This window comes from Schistocerca nitens, chromosome 1 (assembly GCF_023898315.1).
Source record: "Schistocerca nitens isolate TAMUIC-IGC-003100 chromosome 1, iqSchNite1.1, whole genome shotgun sequence".
In the NCBI taxonomy this organism is placed as follows: Eukaryota; Metazoa; Arthropoda; class Insecta; order Orthoptera; family Acrididae; genus Schistocerca; species Schistocerca nitens.
Genome location: NC_064614.1, coordinates 152911575 through 152932226, shown reverse-complemented (window position 1 = coordinate 152932226; position 20652 = coordinate 152911575). Strand labels below are relative to the sequence as shown.

The following is a 20652-nucleotide window of genomic DNA, read 5'->3' as shown; positions in this document are numbered from 1 at the left end:
TGCACCGCCGCCGTCAGTGTCAGCCAGTTTGCCGTGGCATACGGAGCTCCATCGCAGCCTTTAACACTGGTAGCATGCCGCGACAGCGTGGACGTGAACCGTATGTGCAGTTGACGGACTTTGAGCGAGGGCGTATAGTGGGCATGCGGGAGGCCGGGTGGACGTACCGCCGAATTGCTCAACACGTGGGGTGTGAGGTCTCCACAGTACATCGATGTTGTCGCCAGTGGTCGGCGGAAGGTGCACGTGCCCGTCGACCTGGGACCGGACCGCAGTGACGCACGGATGCACGCCAAGACCGTAGGAGTCTACGCAGTGCCGTAGGGGACCGCACCGCCACTTCCCAGCAAATTAGGGACACTGTTGCTCCTGGGGTATCGGCGAGGACCATTCGCAACCGTCTCCATGAAGCTGGGCTACGGTCCCACACACCGTTAGGCCGTCTTCCGCTCACGCCCCAACATCGTGCAGCCCGCCTCCAGTGGTGTCGCGACAGGTGTGAATGGGGGGACGAATGGAGACGTGTCGTCTTCAGCGATGAGAGTCGCTTCTGCCTTGGTGCCAGTGATGGTCGTATGCATGTTTGGCGCCGTGCAGGTGAGCGCCACAATCAGGACTGCATACGACCAAAGCACACAGGGCCAACACCCGGCATCATGGTGTGGGGAGCGATCTCCTACACTGGCCGTACACCACTGGTGATCGTCGAGGGGACACTGAATAGTGCACGGTACATCCAAACCGTCATCGAACCCATCGTTCTACCAGTCCTAGACCGGCAAGGGAACTTGCTGTTCCAACAGGACAATGCACGTCCGCATGTATCCCGTGCCACCCAACGTGCTCTAGAAGGTGTAAGTCAACTAACCTGGCCAGCAAGATCTCCGGATCTGTCCCCCATTGAGCATGTTTGGGACTGGATGAAGCGTCGTCTCACGCGGTCTGCACGTCCAGCACGAACGCTGGTCCAACTGAGGCGCCAGGTGGAAATGGCATGGCAAGCCGTTCCACAGGGCTACATCCAGCATCTCTACGATCGTCTCCATGGGAGAATAGCAGCCTGCATTGCTGCGAAAGGTGGATATACACTGTACTAGTGCCGACATTGTGCATGCTCTGTTGCCTGTGTCTATGTGCCTGTGGTTCTGTCAGTGTGATCATGTGATGTATCTGACCCCAGGAATGTGTCAATAAAGTTTCCCCTTCCTGGGACAATGAATTCACGGTGTTCTTATTTCAATTTCCAGGAGTGTATATTATAGTTACCTTTGTGAAATAATGTATGAAAATGATGTTAAGGCCTGAATACAAAACTACAGATAAATGTACCATATGTTTTCATATATCTGCACTGTAGTCACCTGAGGTACAAAGTTTTTAAGTAACTTACAGACTTGAATACAAATCTAGAGACAAATGAATAAAAAACAACTATCAATTTTACCAATTTGGAATTTTATTGTAATATATAGCCTAATTAATTTAAGTTGTCCCGTCTCTCTGAACATATATGGTCACATGGGATAAAATAAAAATCAATCAATCACACAAACACTTGTTTTGAAATGTGACACTTGAGGAATAGTGGACATACTAAGAAAAACAAAACACTTACATAAGAACATTGCTTCTCTAATGCAATGTACAAAGCTGTTCTTCCTTCTGAATCACGTGATTTGGCATCTGCACCAGCTTCCAGCAAGAGTCGCATTATGTGATGCATGTCCCAATGAAAGCGGAAAGCTGAGAGTGCTCTATGTATTGGTGTCTGTCCTTTCTTATCAACAGAATGTGTGAAATCTTTACATTTTTTCCATAAGAATTCAAAATTTTCTCTATTGCCAAGTGTTCTGTGAAGTGCAGTCCTTCCAAGCACATCCTTTCTTGAAAGATCAGCTCCAGCACTAAGAAGAAGCTTTATAACCTGCAAAAAGTAGATATATTGATTTAATTTAATTCACACTGCATTAAAAACAAACAAAATAAACAACCACATATAGCACTACTTACAAGAATCTCAAACATCCCTGGTAGCAACTCATAATATACATTTAAAGTCAATGTCAAACATAGAACATTTTAAAAAACTAGGGTTTATTGCACTAGACAAATAAAAATGTGACACAGGCAGATTTTTAGATCTATCAAAGGCCCTTGATATCTATATCTACATCTATACTCTGCAAACAACCATGAGATTCATGGCAGAGAGTACATACCACTGTACCAGTTATTAGGGTTTCTTCCTGTTCCATTTGCATATGGAATGCAGAAAGATAGATTGAATATCTCTGTGCATGCAGTAACTATTCTAATCCTCATGATCCCTATGTGAGCAATACATAGGTGGTTGAAGTATATTTGCCGGCCGGTGTGGCCGTGCGGTTAAAGGCGCTTCAGTCTAGAACCGCATGACCGCTACGGTCGCAGGTTCGAATCCTGCCCCGGGCATGGATGTGTGTGATGTCCTTAGGTTAGTTAGGTTTAATTAGTTTTAAGTTCTAGGTGACTGATGACCTCAGAAGTTAAGTCGCATAGTGCTCAGAGCCATTTGAACCATTTGAAGTATATTTCTAGAGTATTCATTTAAAACTGGTTCTTGAAACTTTATTAATTGACCTTCTCAGGATAGTTTATGTGTATCTTCAAGAGTCTGCCCCTTTAGTCCCTTCAGTATCTCTGTGATACTCTCCTATGGATTAAACAAACCTGTGACCATTTGTGATGCTCCTCTCTATAAACATTCAGCATCCCCTGTTAGTACTATCTGGTATGGGTCCCACACACTTGAGCAATATTCTAGAACTGGTCTCACAAGTGATTTGTAAGCAATCTCCTTTGTAGACTGATTGCACTTCCCCAGTATTCTATCAATAAACTGAAGTCTGCCACCTGCTTTACCCATGATGGAACGTATGTGATCTTTCCATTTCATATCAATACAAAGTGTTACACCCAGTTATTTGTACGAGTTGGCCAATTCCAACAGTGACTCATTCATTTTATAATCATAGAACGCTAGGTTTTTTTTTTTAATTTGGAGAAGCGCAAAATTTTACATTTCTCAACATTTAGATCAAGCTGCCAATCTCTGCTCTACTTTGAAATCTCATCAAGATCTGACTGAATATTTATGCAGCTGCTTTCAGATGGTACTTCATTATAGATAACTGTATCATCTGCAAAAAGCTTGATTTTACTATTAATATTGTCTGCAAGATCATTAATATGCAATATGAATAACAAAGGTCCCAACACACTTCCAAAGGGACACCTGAAGTTACTTCTACATCGACAATGACTCTCCATCAGAGATAACATGTTGTTCCTCCCCACCAAATAGTCCTCAATCCAGTCACAAATTTCACATGATACCACATGTGATTGTACTTTTGACAATAAATGTAGGTGTGGCACTGAGCCTAATGTGTTTTGAAAATCAAGAAACATTGCATCTTCCTGGTTGTCTTGATCCAAAGCTTTTAGTATGTCATGCAGAAAAGTGAGAGTTGCATTTCACATGATTGATGTCTTCTAAATCCATGATGGCTGGCACTGAGGAGGTCATTCTGTTCAAAATACCTCACTATGTTTGAGCCCAGAATATGTACTATGATTCTACAACAAAACTGATGTCAAGGATATGGATGGTAGTTCTGTGGATCACTTCTTTCATCTTTCTTGTAGACGGGGGTGACCTGTGCCTTCTTCCAAGAACTGGGCACAGTTTTTGTTTGAGGGAGCTATAATAGATTATAGTTAGAAGAGGTGTTAACTCATCAAAAAATTCAGCGCAGAAACTGACAGAGATCCCATCAGAGTCAGGAGCTTTGTTCACCGCAAAATTCTACTAGGATTTCCAACTACAACACTCGAATTTTTAGCTCAGTTAGATGTTATTTTATTAAGGGAAGGACATGCACAATTCAGTGACCAGAAAATTTATGTTAATGTTGTTCTAAAATACAGTATCAATAATTTTAAGTGTAAATATTATGGAGCATATTTAAACACTTGCAAAATAGTAAAAATGTTAAACAATGAAAATTAACATATGTAATTCCATCATAAGGGTAGTTTCTGACAAAACTGTATTTACCTAGTTCTGTTGCTGCAATTAACAGTTTCTTGTCATTAATAACAATATTATCACTGATGAGTCCTGCTTTGAATTGAGCCCTGATGACCAGAAAACACATGTCTGGAGACACCTTAGACAACGGTAAGATACCACCCTGACAGTCATTCACCATACAGCGTGATATCCATGAGTGACAGCCTGAGATGCCATTTCATTTCACAACAGAACCCCTCTCGTTATCATCTGTGACACCCTTACACCACAGTGGAACATCCACATCTGTATCAATATGGATACTCTGCAAATCAAATTTAAGTGCCTGACAGGGGGTTCATCAAACCACCTTCACAATTCTCTATTGTACCAATCTCGTATAGTGCACGGACAGAACAAACACTAGCGTACTAGCTCTAATTTCCCTTATTATATCATGGTGACCGTTTCTCCCTATGTAGGTCTGTGTCAACAAAATATTGTCACATTCGGAGGACAAAGTTGGTGATTGGGATTTCGAAAGAAGATTCCGCCACAACGAAGAATGCCTTTGTTTTAATTATGTCCATCCCAAATCCTGTATCATTTCAGTGACACTCTCTCCCCTGTTTCACAATAATACAAAATGTGCTGCCTTTCTTTGAACTTTTTCGATGTACTCCAACAATCATATCTCATAAGGAACCCACACCTTCAAGCAGTATTCTAAATGAGGATGGAATACATTTCACATAAATTTTCTCAGCAGTCTTAGGTGGAGATTTCAATTTACCAGATATAGACTGGGACACTCAGATGTTTAGGACGGGTGGTAGGGACAGAGCATCGAGTGACATTATACTGAGTGCACTACCCGAAAATTACCTCGAGCAATTAAACAGAGAACCGACTCGTGGAGATAACATCTTGGACCTACTGATAACAAACAGACCCGAACTTTTCGACTCTGTATGTGCAGAACAGGGAATCAGTGATCATAAGGCCGTTTCAGCATCCCTGAATATGGAAGTTAATAGGAATATAAAAAAAAGGGAGGAAGGTTTATCTGTTTAGCAAGAGTAATAGAAGGCAGATTTCAGACTACCTAACAGATCAAAACGAAAATTTCTGTTCTGACACTGACAATGTTGAGTGTTTATGGAAAAAGTTCAAGGCAATCGTAAAATGCGTTTTAGACAGGTACGTGCCGAGTAAAACTGTGAGGGACGGGAAAAACCCACCGTGGTACAACAACAAAGTTAGGAAACTACTGCGAAAGCAAAGAGAGCTTCACTCCAAGTTTAAACGCAGCCAAAACCTCTCAGACAAACAGAAGCTAAACGATGTCAAAGTTAGCGTAAGGAGGGCTATGCGTGAAGCGTTCAGTGAATTCGAAAGTAAAATTCTATGTACCGACTTGACAGAAAATCCTAGGAAGTTCTGGTCTTACGTTAAATCAGTAAGTGGCTGGAAACAGCATATCCAGACACTCCGGGATGATGATGGCATTGAAAAAGAGGATGACACACGTAAAGCTGAAATACTAAACACCTTTTTCCAAAGCTCTTTCACAGAGGAAGACCGCACTGCAGTTCCTTCTCTAAATCCTCGCACAAACGAAAAAATGGCTGACATTGAAATAAGTGTCCAAGGAATAGAAAAGCAACTGGAATCACTCAACAGAGGAAAGTCCACTGGACCTGATGGGATACCAATTCGACTCTACACAGAGTACGCGAAAGAACTTGCCCCCCTTCTAATGCGAAATGCAGGAAGATCTGCAGCGGATAGGCACTTGGTGCAGGGAGTGGTAACTGTCCCTCAACATAGACAAATGTAATGTATTGCGAATACATAGAAAGAAGGATCCTTTATTGTATGATTATATGATAGCGGAACAAACACTGGTAGCAGTTACTTCTGTAAAATATCTGGGAGTATGCGTGCGGAACGATTTGAAGTGGAATGATCATATAAAATTAATTGTTGGTAAGGCGGGTACCAGGTTGAGATTCATTGGGAGAGTGCTTAGAAAATGTAGTCCATCAACAAAGGAGGTGGCTTAATAAACACTCGTTCGACCTATACTTGAGTATTGCTCATCAGTGTGGGATCCGTACCAGATCGGGTTGACGGAGGAGATAGAGAAGATCCAAAGAAGAGCAGTGCGTTTCGTCACAGGGTTATTTGGTAACCGTGATAGCGTTACGGAGATGTTTAATACACTCAAGTGGCAGACTCTGCAAAAGAGGCGCTCTGCATCGCGGTGTAGCTTGCTCGCCAGGTTTCGAGAGGGTGCGTTTCTGGATGAGGTATCGAATATATTGCTTCCCCCTACTTATACCTCCCGAGGAGATCACGAATGTAAAATTAGAGAGATTAGAGCGTGCACGGAGGCTTTCAGACAGTCGTTCTTCCCGCGAACCATACACGACTGGAACAGGAAAGGGAGGTAATGACAGTGGCACGTAAAGTGCCCTCCGCCACACACCGTTGGGTGGCTTGCGGAGTATAAATGTAGATGTAGATGTAGATAGTGTAGGCAGTCTCCTTAGTAGATCTGTTATCTTTTCTAAGTGTCCTGCCAATAAAATACAGTCTTTGGCAAGCCTTCCCTACAACATTTTCTATGTGCTCCTTCCAATTTAAGTTGTTCATAATTGTAATTCATAGGTATTTAGTTGAATTAACACCCTTTAGATTTGCTTGATTTATCATGTAGCCAAAGTTTAATGGATTCCTTTCAGCACTCATGTGGATGACCTTACACTTTTCATTATTTATGGTCAATTGCCAATTTTTGCACATTACAGATATCTTTTCTAAATGGTTTTGAAATTTGTTTTGCTCTTCTCATGTGCTTATTAGTCAATAAACGACAGCATCATCTGCAAACAACCTAAGACAGCTGCTCAGATTGTCTCCCAAACCATTTATATAAATAAAGAACAGCAATGGGCCTATAACACTACCTTGGGGAATGTCAGAAATCACTCGTGTTTCACTCTATGACTTTTCATCAATTACTACAAACTGTGATCTCTCTCACAGGAAATCACGAATCCAGTCACATAACTGAGACTATATTCCATAAGAATGCAATTTCACTGCAAGCTGCTTGTGTGGTACAGTGTCAAACGCCTTCCGGAAATAAAGAAATATAGAATCAATCAGAAATCCCTTGTCAACAACACTCAACACCTCATGTGAGTAAAGAGCTAGTTGTATTTCACAAGAACAATGTTTTCTAAATCCATGTTGACTGTGTGTCAACATTGCATTACTTCAAGGTAATTCATAATGTTCAAACCCAATATATGTTCCAAAATCCTACTGAATGTCGACATTAATGATGTGGGCCTGTAATTTAGAGGATTACTCCTACTACCTTTCTTGAATATTGATGTGACCTGTGTAACTTTCCAGTCTTTGGGTATGGATCTTGCAGTGAATGAACGGTTGTATATGATTGTTAAGTATGGAACTATTTCATCAGCATACTGTGAAAGTAACCTAACTGGTATACAGTTGCGTCTGTCTTGGCCAACTGTTGCTGCCTGACTCATCAATGGTGTTCTACAGTCGGTTCCATTCCCTTCATGGCAACCCACCCTAGGCTTACATTCCTTAAAGTTAACACCCGCCCAAACATGGCAAGAGTTTCTATTGGTTGTCTTTGTGCTTGTCAAACCCTATCTTGGCTAGCAAGGACGCTGGACATATCTCCAATTGAGAACATTTGGAGCATTATGGGCAGGACCCTCCAAACAGCTTGGAATTTTGATGATATAACACACCAAACGGACAGAATCTGGCATGATATCCTTAGAAGGACATCCTAAATTCAGTCAATCAATATTATCCCCAATAACTGCTTGCATACGGGCCAGAGGTGGGCCAACATGTTATTGACTTGTTCAATTTGTGAAGCTCATTCTCTTGAATAAATCATCCAATTTTCAGGAAACAGTAATCATTTGTTTGTCTGTACATGTTGCTAATACTGACTGATTTCCATCCAATACAGATAAATGCTTCATCACGAATCTTTTATAAACATATAGTGAATGTTGAAAAGTGCTGTACACTTTTCTGGATGGTGGCTAGTGACATATTCACAAAATAAAGATCATTTGTTCACTGTATGTGTTCAATGTACAGGTATTGTTATTCCTTTCAAATCTGTTCACGTTGCCTCCCATAAATGTTGTAAGTGAATAGATACAATCCAAGTTCTAATAGTGATACCCATCTCATTGCAAGATAGCTGACCTTAGCATAGTCAGATAATGTCATATTTTTCTTTAGGAAGAGAAGACCCTACAGAGATTGACATTTTATTTTTATAGCTTTCTGGTAATATTTCTATATCTAATCATAATGTTTTGTTGGGGTGACATGAAGAGTAACTGTACTTTTGAGATGCATAGGCCTATATAAGCTTTAAGAAATTGCATAGTATACAGCTAGGATGATTCTATCCTGTCCCAAAAATAGCCTTTCTGTCTAAAAGCTTGTTGCTTCAAAATAGTACTCCACATGAAATCAGTGGATGAAAGTAAGCAAAATAAACAAGCTTCACTGCTGCTGACTGAATAGTGTGACAATTTTAAAGATAATTCCTTTATTTTGCAGCATATTGTGATTGTAAATGAGGAAAAAAGTGCAAGTTAAGGTTAAAAATAGTTATAAGGTTAAAAAGGACCAAGAAGATCCTCCAGCTTAGAGATAGTCTTGGGAACATAGTATTTTTAAGCCAAGTGCATGGACTCAATAATGTTACCTCTGGGATTGGGGGGAAGGGGGGGGGGGGGACTCAGCAGTAGTAGTTACAAGCTGGACCCTAACCCCAACGCTCAACTACCCAACTAACAAGGGCAATGGCGATGCTCAACAGACTGGAGCACTGGGGCACAGTCTGTAGCAAATCGTGTATGAGTGTTATAGATGCATCACTCCTTGTACAATCACAACACAAATGATGTGGTCTAAGTCAGAATGTTTCTGAAGTCACAGGCCAAGAAACTAAATGGGTACCAAATTCTTTCAGTACTGTGCTTCAGTAACAGACACACAACATAGAGGTTTTGACAATGTAAAGCAGCCAATAGCAAGGGTTTTGAACCCCCTTGTGAAATCCGAGAGAGTACTAATAAGACTAAAAAATTAACTAGAGCATTATTGCAAATTGTGTATATTTCAGTATTTGTTTCATCCTGATTAATGCTGATCAGTGACACCTTGAGTTGCTGGTATACGGCTTTGTTTGTTCCCCACAGTTCCCAACAAGAATAAGAGGACAACAGAGATTGCTCATTTATTTCTGAAACACAACTAACTTTCATGGAATAGATACAGGTGCTGTACTAAATGGCTTGTCTGACTCCAATGACAAAATTACTGTAATACATCATCTCCATCAACTATGGGAAAGGAAAAGAAAATTTACAAGAAAACTGCATAAACAACAATGCTGTATTGTTTCATATTATTGAAACTCCTCCTCCACTATTTAATTTATGGAACACAATGTGTAAATGAATTCATGAATAAATTCACAAATACTGGAATTCTATCAAAGAAATTTTTCAGTAGTTACAGGCGGTCTCATCAGCTGTTACTGATGTTACTGTAGACTGGAAACATCTGTAATACAGTGTGGCACTGATGAGGTCAACACCAGCATTGATATGCGTTCGTCTTTGAACTCTGAGCATCGTCTTTGGACTCTGAGCATTGTCTTTGGGCGGTTCCGCCATGTTCAGCTCTTTGTGAGCCTTGCAGTTTTTTAGGTGAATAAATGAAATGCTGCTAAATGGGTGTTGTTTGATGTAACCAAGCCGAACATTCGCCTCACTGGTGACCCTGAGTTGTAACGTCTTCCATTTTCGTTGTTTTACTGTGTCCGCAAACTCCGTGTCTATTATTTTCACATGTATTACATTGACACAGCATTTGAACAATGACTTCGGCCCAGCGCCTAATGCCAGATTTTGTGATCGACATGCATCGAGTTGCGGGCGATGTACACCTGCCAGGACTGCAACACGATGCCTCTCACTCGTTGATTCCACCGATTTCGCCAGACGTTTTTGAGCCTACAACAATAAGTGTGGTTAGGAGTGCGCATGACTCTGGCTATCAAATGCCTTTGTTCCTGCCACATGTGCCCTCCCTCATCGACTGTGCAGTTACCTCTCACAGATCTCCATGCAGTGCAGGACCAATGCCGATTTCTGCAAATGCTTCGTCGGACAACCTACTGCTGCCAGGACAACGATTTGCCACCCCGCAATCCGTGCAGTACCATGCGGATACCCGCCACATGGCTGGAACTGCTTCGTTCACAGGTCTACCTCCTCAGCATCCGACCACACCTGTGCCTGCCTCGGTTCAGCATCAGCACATGCCTTCCTACTTCGATACCTCAGCCTGGAACAGGAACCATAACTGGTTACCTGTGCCTGACCTCCACCTCTGTCCCACTGCAACACCTCAGTGTTTTGTGCCATGACATTCACCTTATCTGCACACCATTTTGAGTGGAGTGACTATGAACAGTGAACATTCACACATTTTGTCCCACGTTCAACATCATTTCCCACACTGTGCTTCTGGACAGCCCACACCTCCGCAGCCTTCCTGCAACACAGGTGGCCCCAGCTCTGATCATACGTCGAGCTTTCCGCGGACTAACATGCATTCTCAAACTTTGAACTTTTTCTCACCTGTCGCCCCTGCACCAGCTCCAGTTGAGCTTCTGCTACCATTCTTTGCACATCTAGGTGCTTCATCCATGTCGGTCTTCTGTGATGCATCAATCCGAACACACCCGCAACGTGTTGAGCTTCCACAACCGAAATCGACACATTATGGTGTCTCATCCACATAGGCCTACCGTGTCGTGACGGATTGCGCTTAACCAAAACTTGTCACCTTCACGCTTCCACCCGAACAGCCATCGTTGCCACATCCCCTGGAGGCACACTCTCCTGGAATACTACAGCAATAGCAGCTCAATTCAGGCAGTGCCCCAACGAACTCAACTCAACCTGTTCTTCCAAACATTCTACAATGCTTACTGACACTGCCGCCGTTTAATCCTGACAGAGCAACAACCTGGTTCAAAATTGTGGACAAAGTGTTCGACCATTACAAACTCAATGAGTCAACCAGGTTTCTGTGCCTCATCACCCACTTGCACGACCAGGAGGACTTGGTTGCTGACCTGGTCGACACCCCGGACTCATCTACCCGGTACACTCTAGCCAAAAACACAGTTCTACATCGGCTTGCATGCTCAACTGAGGCAGCAATATGGCAAGTGCTCCACATCGAGCAACTAGGCAACGACAAACCTTCCTAGCTCTGGAGACTGCTACATGCTCTGGCCAGCGCCGATCTATTCTCTGACATAGCTCTCCTCACCATCTCATCAGATAAACTATCTCCTTACATCCGCTTTGCTCTGGCTCAAAGGTCTCCTGAACCTGTTGAGCAAAGAATGACAATTGCTGACAAGCTACATGATGCATCACTGCTCTATTTCGCCGGCCACTGCCTACCTGACAAGTCTCAGGTTCCGGCTCACTGCCCTGCGGTGGGACACGGCGGGGCTGTACTGTGCCGACCGTTCCGCTCGCTACGGGAAGCAGTAAACAAGCAACTGGGACATCACCAGCTCTGCCCACAGTCACGTCCCCTCCTGCAACTGAACCTGCTGCGGCGACCGAACCTTGGCCACCACCACTGGCAACGAACTTTCCACAGGAAATGCAACCACACTTCCCGTACTGTTACTTCCACACACGGTTTGGTGAGGCGGCACGGAACTGCAGACCACCCTGCTGCTTCCCAAACGCCAATGCAGGTAGGTCCGGGTGCCGCTTCCTGCGCACAACATGACAGGCACCCCACAGTGCTACATTCTGTCTGGGAATGACTGGATAATTGTGGACGACTGTACATTAAAGACATTTCTTCGGGATACCTTTTCCAAGTGGACACAGGCACTGATGTCTCGCTGATGCATACGTCCTTAGCATCGTCGAACATCTGCCGTCATCATACTTCACTGCAAGCCATGAATTCAACTAAACTACAATGCTCGGGTTCAACTTCCCACATCGTCTCACTCTCCGCAATCTGCAAACTCGAGTGGACTTTTTTAGTGTGTGAAATTTACAAACCTATACTAGACATAACTTCTTGCGACACCACAAACTTTCACTGGACCTAGTGCAAAACACCATGTTTCATCATCCTTCCAAGACTCACTTCCCCTGTGCTCCATCGAGCAACCCCCCCTCCATGCCACATCGGTCCGGGCTCATCTCATCTGTACATGCTCGTTTCTGTCGACGACATTACAAGAAACCACACACAAGTGCCTCGTCAAGCTTGAACACGTTGCTCACCTACACAAGGAAAACTTCGAGCCCCCCCTCCGGCTCCACGAAACACGGCTCCAGCTCTCTGATGCAGTGAAGGAATTACAGACTCTACAGCAAGGACAAAGAAGGTCAGTAAGTGCGCCGAATCTGCTTGCAAGCCCAGCAATCGAGCGTCCCTGTGTTTACCTCCCACTACCCCTCGCAACTGTGCTATCAAGACTGCCATAATGTGTACTGACAGTTCTGCAGGGCCATGCCCTCCTAACACGGCAGCATTTGACACACGGCCGGACACAAGTGCGCATGCGTGACGAGCGTCATGTGTTCCCGAACTGACGGCTCCTACCCCGCCCCTCGTGGACAGCACCTCAAACTATGCAACTTTGGCTCCTGCATGCTACCGTGCAAGCGCCACTGACAACAAAAACAGTGCACTCATGGCAAGCGTTTCGCCCGCGACTGTGCTGACACAGCCGCGCCCTCGGACAATGGATTACTAACGGCTCATGAGCTCTACCGAGCTCACCTGACCATGGTGCCACTGCTTTGGGCCAGCGGCCATCTTGTCGTGTTGACTTCTGAGACATTTCACCACCTCGGCTCCCGTTGGATCCGCCGAGTGGCTCCGAACACCACGACCACGCCTCGCCCGCCCCGCCTGCTACACATTGTAAACAAACCGCATCCAGATTCGATGGCAACATTTCTGTTGTCACCAACGGCACGGTTCACAAGCTTTGCCTCATACCAGGCCCCCGATCTCCAGTAAACCACGTCGACTTTGTCCCGAGCGCCTCTCCGACCTTAAAAAGCAGATTTCTGAACTACTAAGCTCTGGCGTCATTGAACCCTCTGCCAGTAGCTGGTCTACACCCATACATATGACATGCAAGAAAGACGGGTCCTGGCACATGTGCGGAGACTACCGTCGACTAAACGCATGAACAATTATGGACACCTACCCCATACCCAACATTGCCGACTTCACTAGTTCCCTCGCAGGTGTGATCACGTTCCCTGTCACTGATTGCAAACGGGCCTACCACCAGATCCCCATGGCATCTGAAGACATCGAGAAGACAGCAATCACCACCCTAATCGGGTTATTTCAGTTTTGATTCATGCCCTTCGGTCTGAAAAACGCAACCCAGACCTGGCAACGCTTCATCAATGAAGTGCTATTCGAACTAAAATTCTGCTTTGCTTATATTGATAAAATTCTTGTGTTCAGCTCCTCTGTAAAGGACAACATCCGACATGTGTGAACTGTTATGAACACTCTCGCGGCAGCAGGCATCGTGACCAACCAGGACAAATTGCAGCTACATCAATCCGCTGTCACTTTTCTTGGTTTTTGGGTCTCTGCCGACAGCATTCACCACCCCCTGAGAAAGTACAAACAATACTAAAACTACCCAGGCCTTCATCACTCAAAGGGCTCTGGCGCTTTCTGGGAACGGTTAATTATTATCGTCGACATCTACCTCAGGCTGTGGAGATTCAGGCTCAACTGACAGATGCCTTGGAAGGCACCATCACTTCTGGATCTTGGCCCGCTCCATGGACCCCTGCTATGACTGACTCTTTCACTGCCCTCTAAAATCTTCTTGCCGAGGCCTGCACCATCACACATCCTCATCCCATTGCGCAGCTTTTCATCACCACAGATGCGAGTGATACTGTCATCGGCGCTGTCCTTAGCCAGACAATCGACAGCCAACTTTGCCTCTGAAGTTCTTCTCGCGCAAGCTCACCAATGCACAACGGAAATATTCCGCGTTTGACAAGGAGTTGCTCGCGGTCTATGAAGCGATCAAGCATTTTAAGACTGATGTTGAAGGACGTCCTTTCTATGTGTTAATGGACCACAAACCCCTGTCTGTGGCCATTACAAACCTGCCAGCTGACCCGCCTCCTCACCGCTTCAGATACATGGACTTCATATCTCAGTTCACCACCCATGTCAGACACATAAAGGGTGCTGACAATATAGATGCTGATTTCTTTTCACATATCGATGCCATCCATTCGCTGTTAGACCTCTCTGAACTGCTTAACCTCCAACCCACCGATGAGGTAACACGAAACCTGATTTCAGATTCTACTTCTTCACTGCACTTCATCTGCACCACCTTCCCTGGCATTTCTGGTGAGATCTGGTGCAACGACAGTATGGGCACATTACGCCCCTTCATCCCAACCATGCTCCATCGAGCTGTCTTCAACACATTGCATAATTTAGCCAACCCCGGAGTTCGTGCAACTGCCTGCCTTGAAGCGGAGTGCTTTGTGTGGAGAAATGTCAACAAGGACTGCCAACAATGGACTGGGAAGTACACAAGCACACTTCACCCCCTTTCGGTCCCTTTTAGATCCCTCCTGGGCATTCCAGCATATTCATATTGACATTGTCGGCCCTCTCTTCCCCTCTTACAGCTTTCATTATGTTCTCTCGTCTATCGACCGAACAACTCGCTTGGTCAAGGCTGTCCCCCTCCCCAATATTACGGCAGAAACTGTTGCTCGAGCTTTCGTCGAGTCATGGGTATCGCGTTTTGGATGTCCAGCTATCATCACGACTGACCAAGGCAGACAATTTGAGTCGGCCCTGTTCAATGATATTTGTAATATTTGCGCCATCTGGCACATCCATACCACAGCATATCACCCGCAAAGTAATGGACTAGTCGAGTACTGGCACTGCACTTTCAAGGTGGCTCTTCGATGCCACGACTCTCTATGGATGGAGGCTCTTCCCCCTGTGCTTCTTGGCATTCGTGAGATCTATAAGGAAGACCTCAAAGGCACAATAGCCGAGTTCATATAAGGCCAGAACATTGTTCTCCCTGGCGAACTAGTGAGCCCTTCCACTTCTCTCCCTCAGTCTGACTTACCTTCCTTCGTGGACCATGTCAGACGCCACTTCATCAACCTCCATATCCCTCCACCCGCCAGCCATTCCTGCCCTAAGGTTCACGTCCCAAAACCTCTGGAGAATTGTATGTCATGCTCTGAGATGACACTGTCTGTGCTCCCCTCCAACCTCCATATACCGGCCCGTACAGAGTTCTCCGGCGCTCAGTCAACACCTATGACATCCAGATGAAAAATTCAGCTGTTACAGCTTCTCTCAACAGACTTGAGCCTGCTAATGTTGAGCCTTCTTCTACCCACCTTTAGGCCACGACCACGCGACTCACTGTCGTGGCTCACGACGCTCCAACCACTCCCTCCACGTTGGACTTACACACTCGATCGAGTGACTTCCAGCTCCAATCATCGAGCTCTTCTCTGAGCTCGCCCTCTACTCCTGTCTCACGCAACCCATCGAATGACCACGTCGAGCTTACCTATGATCACGCCCTCACTGCTGGGCCCTTCGCCGATCCCTTCAACCTCTCCACCGTCACGTGCCTCGCTCTGTTGAGGTTTCTCACGCCCCCCACATCTTGAATGTGCCCTCGCTCGAGGTGTTTGTGTCTGTCCCCCTGGACATAATCCATGACATCTCAATAATAATGCACGATTATACACTGTTTGTTGTGTGTTTCTCTTCACCCAGTGTTCATGACAAAACCTCCACCATTCCCTGCCACCTGGTAAAATGTGGTCCCCTCCCACCCAACGTTGACCTGGACATGCTTCATGTGTTTGCCACGCCCACCGGAGACATCTTCGTCATGGCTCCGTTCCACCCGCAAACCGCTGGCCTACCTGTCACCGCACGACCAGCATGCCCAGTACGATGTTCGGCTCGCTTCAATGACTTCCAGGTTTGTTGGCCGAACCTTCCTTCATGACATCTACCCACACAGCTCCGTGACAACACTGTCAAGCTGACCATGGTCCGGCTCCTGGCCTGTCAAGAGTACTCCGTACTGTGGGGGTGGGGAGTGGGGGAAGGGGTGTGTGTGTGGGGGGGGGGGGGGGGGCTATGTGGCACCGATGAGGTCAACACCAGCATCGATATGCATTCGTCTTTGAACTCTGAGCATCGTCTTTGGAATCTGAGCATTGTCTTTGAGCGGTTCCGCCATGTTCAGTTCATTGTGAGCCTTGCACGTGTTTAGGTGAATAAATGAACTACTGCTAAATAGGTGTTGTTTGGTGTAATCAACCTGAACATTGACCTCAACAGTATTAATTGGTTATAGTGACAGAATGGTGCATCAAGAAGCAGTAGTAGTCAATTTCCATGATAGTGTTGTTGACCATAAGCATTTCTGAGTGACTGATTTTTTATTGCTCCAGTTTCATCACAAAGCACCAACAATACAATTGATATTGGACAGGTCAAAATGAGGATACTGTTATATTTAGAATGAGTAAAGACAAGTGAGAGTAAGTAGATATATATTTTTATAATCTATATTTATCAGTAAGTGTTGAGAGCCATATGAAAATAAAGATGTGGTAATACATGTTATTGTTGTCGCTGTTATTTTGTCTTCAGTCCAAAGACTGATTTGGTGCAGTACTCCATGCCGTTCTATCATGTGCAAGTCTCTTCATCTCTGAATAACAATTGCAACCTACATACTTCTGAATCTGTTTACCGTATTCAGCTCTTTGTCTCCCTCTATGATTTTTACCCACCACTCAACTCCAATACTAAATTGGTGATCCTTTGATATCTTAGGATGTATCCTACTAACCAATTCCTTCTTTTAGTCAATTTGCACATAAATGTCTTGTATCCACAATTCTATTTAGTATCATGTCATTAGTTACATGACGTAACTATATAATCTTCAGCATACTTCTGTAGCAACACATTTCAAAAGCTTCAATTCTCTTCTTGACTAAACTGTTTATAGCCAGTGTTTCATTTCCATACATAGCTATACTCCAGACACAAGTACCTTCAGAAAAGACTAAAGTGTTGGTATGTTGATAGACACACAAACACACACACAAAATTCAAGCTTTCGCAACCAACAGTAGCTTCATCAAGAAAGAGGGAAGGAGGGGAACGGCGAAAGGATGTGGGTTTTAAGGGAGAGGGTAAGGAGTCATTCCAATTCCGGGAGTGGAAAGACTTACCTTAGGGGGAAAAAAGGACAGGTATACACTCGTGCACACACACATATCCATCCGCACATATACAGATACAAGCAGACATATGTAAAGGCAAAGAATTTTTTATATGGTGGATTATGGTAAAAAGGAGAAAGTGAATACAAAGTGAAACTACTTGCACAAACAGAAAGAGAAAGTAAGATGACAGAAAAGATTTCAAAATGCAACAGTGACAATAACAAACGTAATTGTTGGGTTCAAATTAATGATATGAATGTAATAGAGGGAAACATTCCACGTGGGAAAAATATATCTAAAAACAAAGATGATGTGACTTACCAAACGAAAGTGCTGGCAGGTCGATAGACACACAAACAAACACAAACATACACACAAAATTCAAGCTTTCACAACAAACGGTTGCTTCATCAGGAAAGAGGGAAAGACGAAAGGATGTGGGTTTTAAGGCAGAGGGTAAGGAGTCATTCCAATCCTGGAAGCGGAAAGACTTACCTTAGGGGGAAAAAAGGACAGGTATACACTCGCACACACACATATCCATCCGCACATACACAGACACAAGCTGTGGATCATGAGGACACATCTGGACCGATCCATGATTTCTACCATCATAAGACTCTGCACCAATCATGCCTCTTTCCCACAACATCTACATCGGATCAACGTTTACAGTTCACTAGCATGTGAGTGTGATCCTGAGTCGGAAGCTGATGTCAACCAAATCTTATTTATGTGCCCCAAATTTGACCATGAACAGTTGGGCTTTCTGAAGACATTGCTGAGTATGGGCTACCATCTTGTGTACTAAAGACATTCGTCTATATAAAGTGATAGTTAATATAATAGAGGGAAACATTCCACGTGGGGAAAAAATATCTAAAAACAAAGATGATGTGACTTACCAAATGAAAGCGCTGGCACGTCGATAGACACACAAACAAACACAAACATACACACAAAATTCAAGCTTTCGCAACAAACTGTTGCCTCATCAGGAAAGAGGGAAGGAGAGGGAAAGACGAAAGGATGTGGGAATTAAGGGAGAGGGTAAGGAGTCATTCCAATCCCGGGAGCGGAAAGACTTACCTTAGGGGGAAAAAAGGACAGGTATACACTCGCACACACACACACATATCCATCCACACATATACACACACAAGCAGACATCTCACAAGCAGACATATTTTCAAGTAGCTATAGAAAAGGTTTAGCAGGTATTATGGCCACTATGCAAACTAAACTAAAAGTAACTTGTTTTACCCATCCTGGCACACCCCTTCATGAAGTTCTAAAAGACTGTGAAACAACAGTAACAAAAGGTTCCAAATGTGTTACTACTGGGTGAAGAAATGACGTATATAAGAATGAAAGTGTAAATGCAACCAGTGCTAAAGAGAGTCTTTAGGAAAACTTGTACATTCTGTTGTATATGTCGTAAGCATTCCACACAGGCATGACCTGATAGTTGCTTCATGTGTCAACAGAGAAATCATCAACACAAACAGAAAATTTTGGAATATATGTAGCATTTTCTCTAATGGTACATTTTTTGAAGCAACAAGCTCATTGAGAGAATATTTCACATTTATTTATTTATTTATTTCGTGTTCCATAGAAACATATGGGAACATATCCCTGGATATAGAACGAGTCAAGGTTTTTTACACATTATTGTTTTGTGTACAGATACATTGATCTTATTATTAAATTAAAGAAACTGTGAAGTTAGCACATAACCTTACATATTAGTTAAGATACAGGACATCTGAAAGAATATACAGTCATACATAAATTTGGGTATTGTTCTTAAGTTATACAGGCGTCATATACAGACATGAATAAATTTGGGTATTGTATTAAGTTACACTGTACTTACAGAATATGATTAATTAATTGTAGAGGTCACACAGTAAGCTTTAAGCACAAACAAGAGATTCTATGCATTTTTGCTAAGAAATTCATCAATACTGTAACAAGATTCATCTAAAAGGAACTGCTTCAGATTTTCTTTAAACTTTGGCATGTTTCCAACCAGTTCTTTAATGTGCGGTGGGAGGGCATTAAAATGTTGGTGCCACTGTATAAAACCCACTTTTGGACCATGCTTTTCGTTTTTAGCTCATAATGGAGCTTTCCTTCGGATGTTATAACTGTGGTATGAGCTGTTGACTTTGAATAAGCTGCTATTTTTTTAAACAAAGCACATCAGGGAAAAAATATAATGGGCAGGTGTTGTAAGGATTTGTAGAGCTCTAAACAGATCCCTGCATGAGTGCCTAGGATGTACTCCACACATAATTCTTATTGCTCGCTTCTGTGCATGGAACACTTTTCTTGCTATTGGTTGATTTCCCCAAAATATTATACCATAATCCATAAGTTGATGAAAATTGCCAAAATATGCAGTTTTCATTGTGCTCATTTCCCTAGTGTCTGAAGTTATTCTTAAGGCAAACGTTGCTGAGCTTAGGCTTTTGCACACAGCATGGCCTGGACAGAAACAACCTTGGTAAACAAATTCTGTGCAAAGAAATTTTGAAAAAAAATTAGCAGCACACAAGAACAGATACATAGACCTATACCACTATAAAGATTCTCTTAGAGCCCCACTTGCATTTACACTTTCTTTCTTGTGTACATCATTTCCTCCCCCAATAATAACACATTTGGAACCTTTTGTTACTGTTGTCTCTCAGAGTTCTAGAACTTCATGTAGAGGTGTACCAAGATGGGTAAAACAAGTTGTGATGATGTTCCCTGCTTTATCTCTTCGTTGATTGTTCTCGGTGTCAATGTACTGGCTGAAAAATTAAGGGGGTGGAAGTGCAACTACTGTCTACTGTAAATGATGTAGCCGACAGAAGCACAGTTGTGTTTCACGGTCTTTTACTTTCACTGTTCACAACCATCCCAATATTACATGTTATATGTGCCCAGTGCCCTATTTTCTCACTTATCATAAGCCTCATTAATAGTTAGCAGGCAAACATTCACATACTGCTACAATAGTTTCGTGTGGAACATCAACGAGCAATAAAAACATAAGCACATAATTCACACTTCTTTCGGAATAATCAGGTATGCTTGGAACAGACACTGTCATTGGTTTAACACACAGCCTATTGGTGTAACACTTATTTCACTGTTAAGTTGATGCATTGTTGT

At 43.6% G+C, this 20652-nt stretch overlaps 1 protein-coding gene across 1 annotated transcript in view; it reads right to left on the bottom strand.

The window, feature by feature from the left end:
• The window catches only part of LOC126243870 (serine/threonine-protein phosphatase 6 regulatory ankyrin repeat subunit C-like), a 383629-nt gene that overhangs the window by 220030 nt on the left and 142947 nt on the right, over positions 1 to 20652 (bottom strand). Inside the window, exon 6 of the mRNA XM_049948195.1 lies at positions 1616 to 1924. Within this exon, the coding sequence (XP_049804152.1) occupies positions 1616 to 1924 (309 nt within the window). The remainder of the gene's footprint in view (positions 1 to 1615; positions 1925 to 20652) is intronic.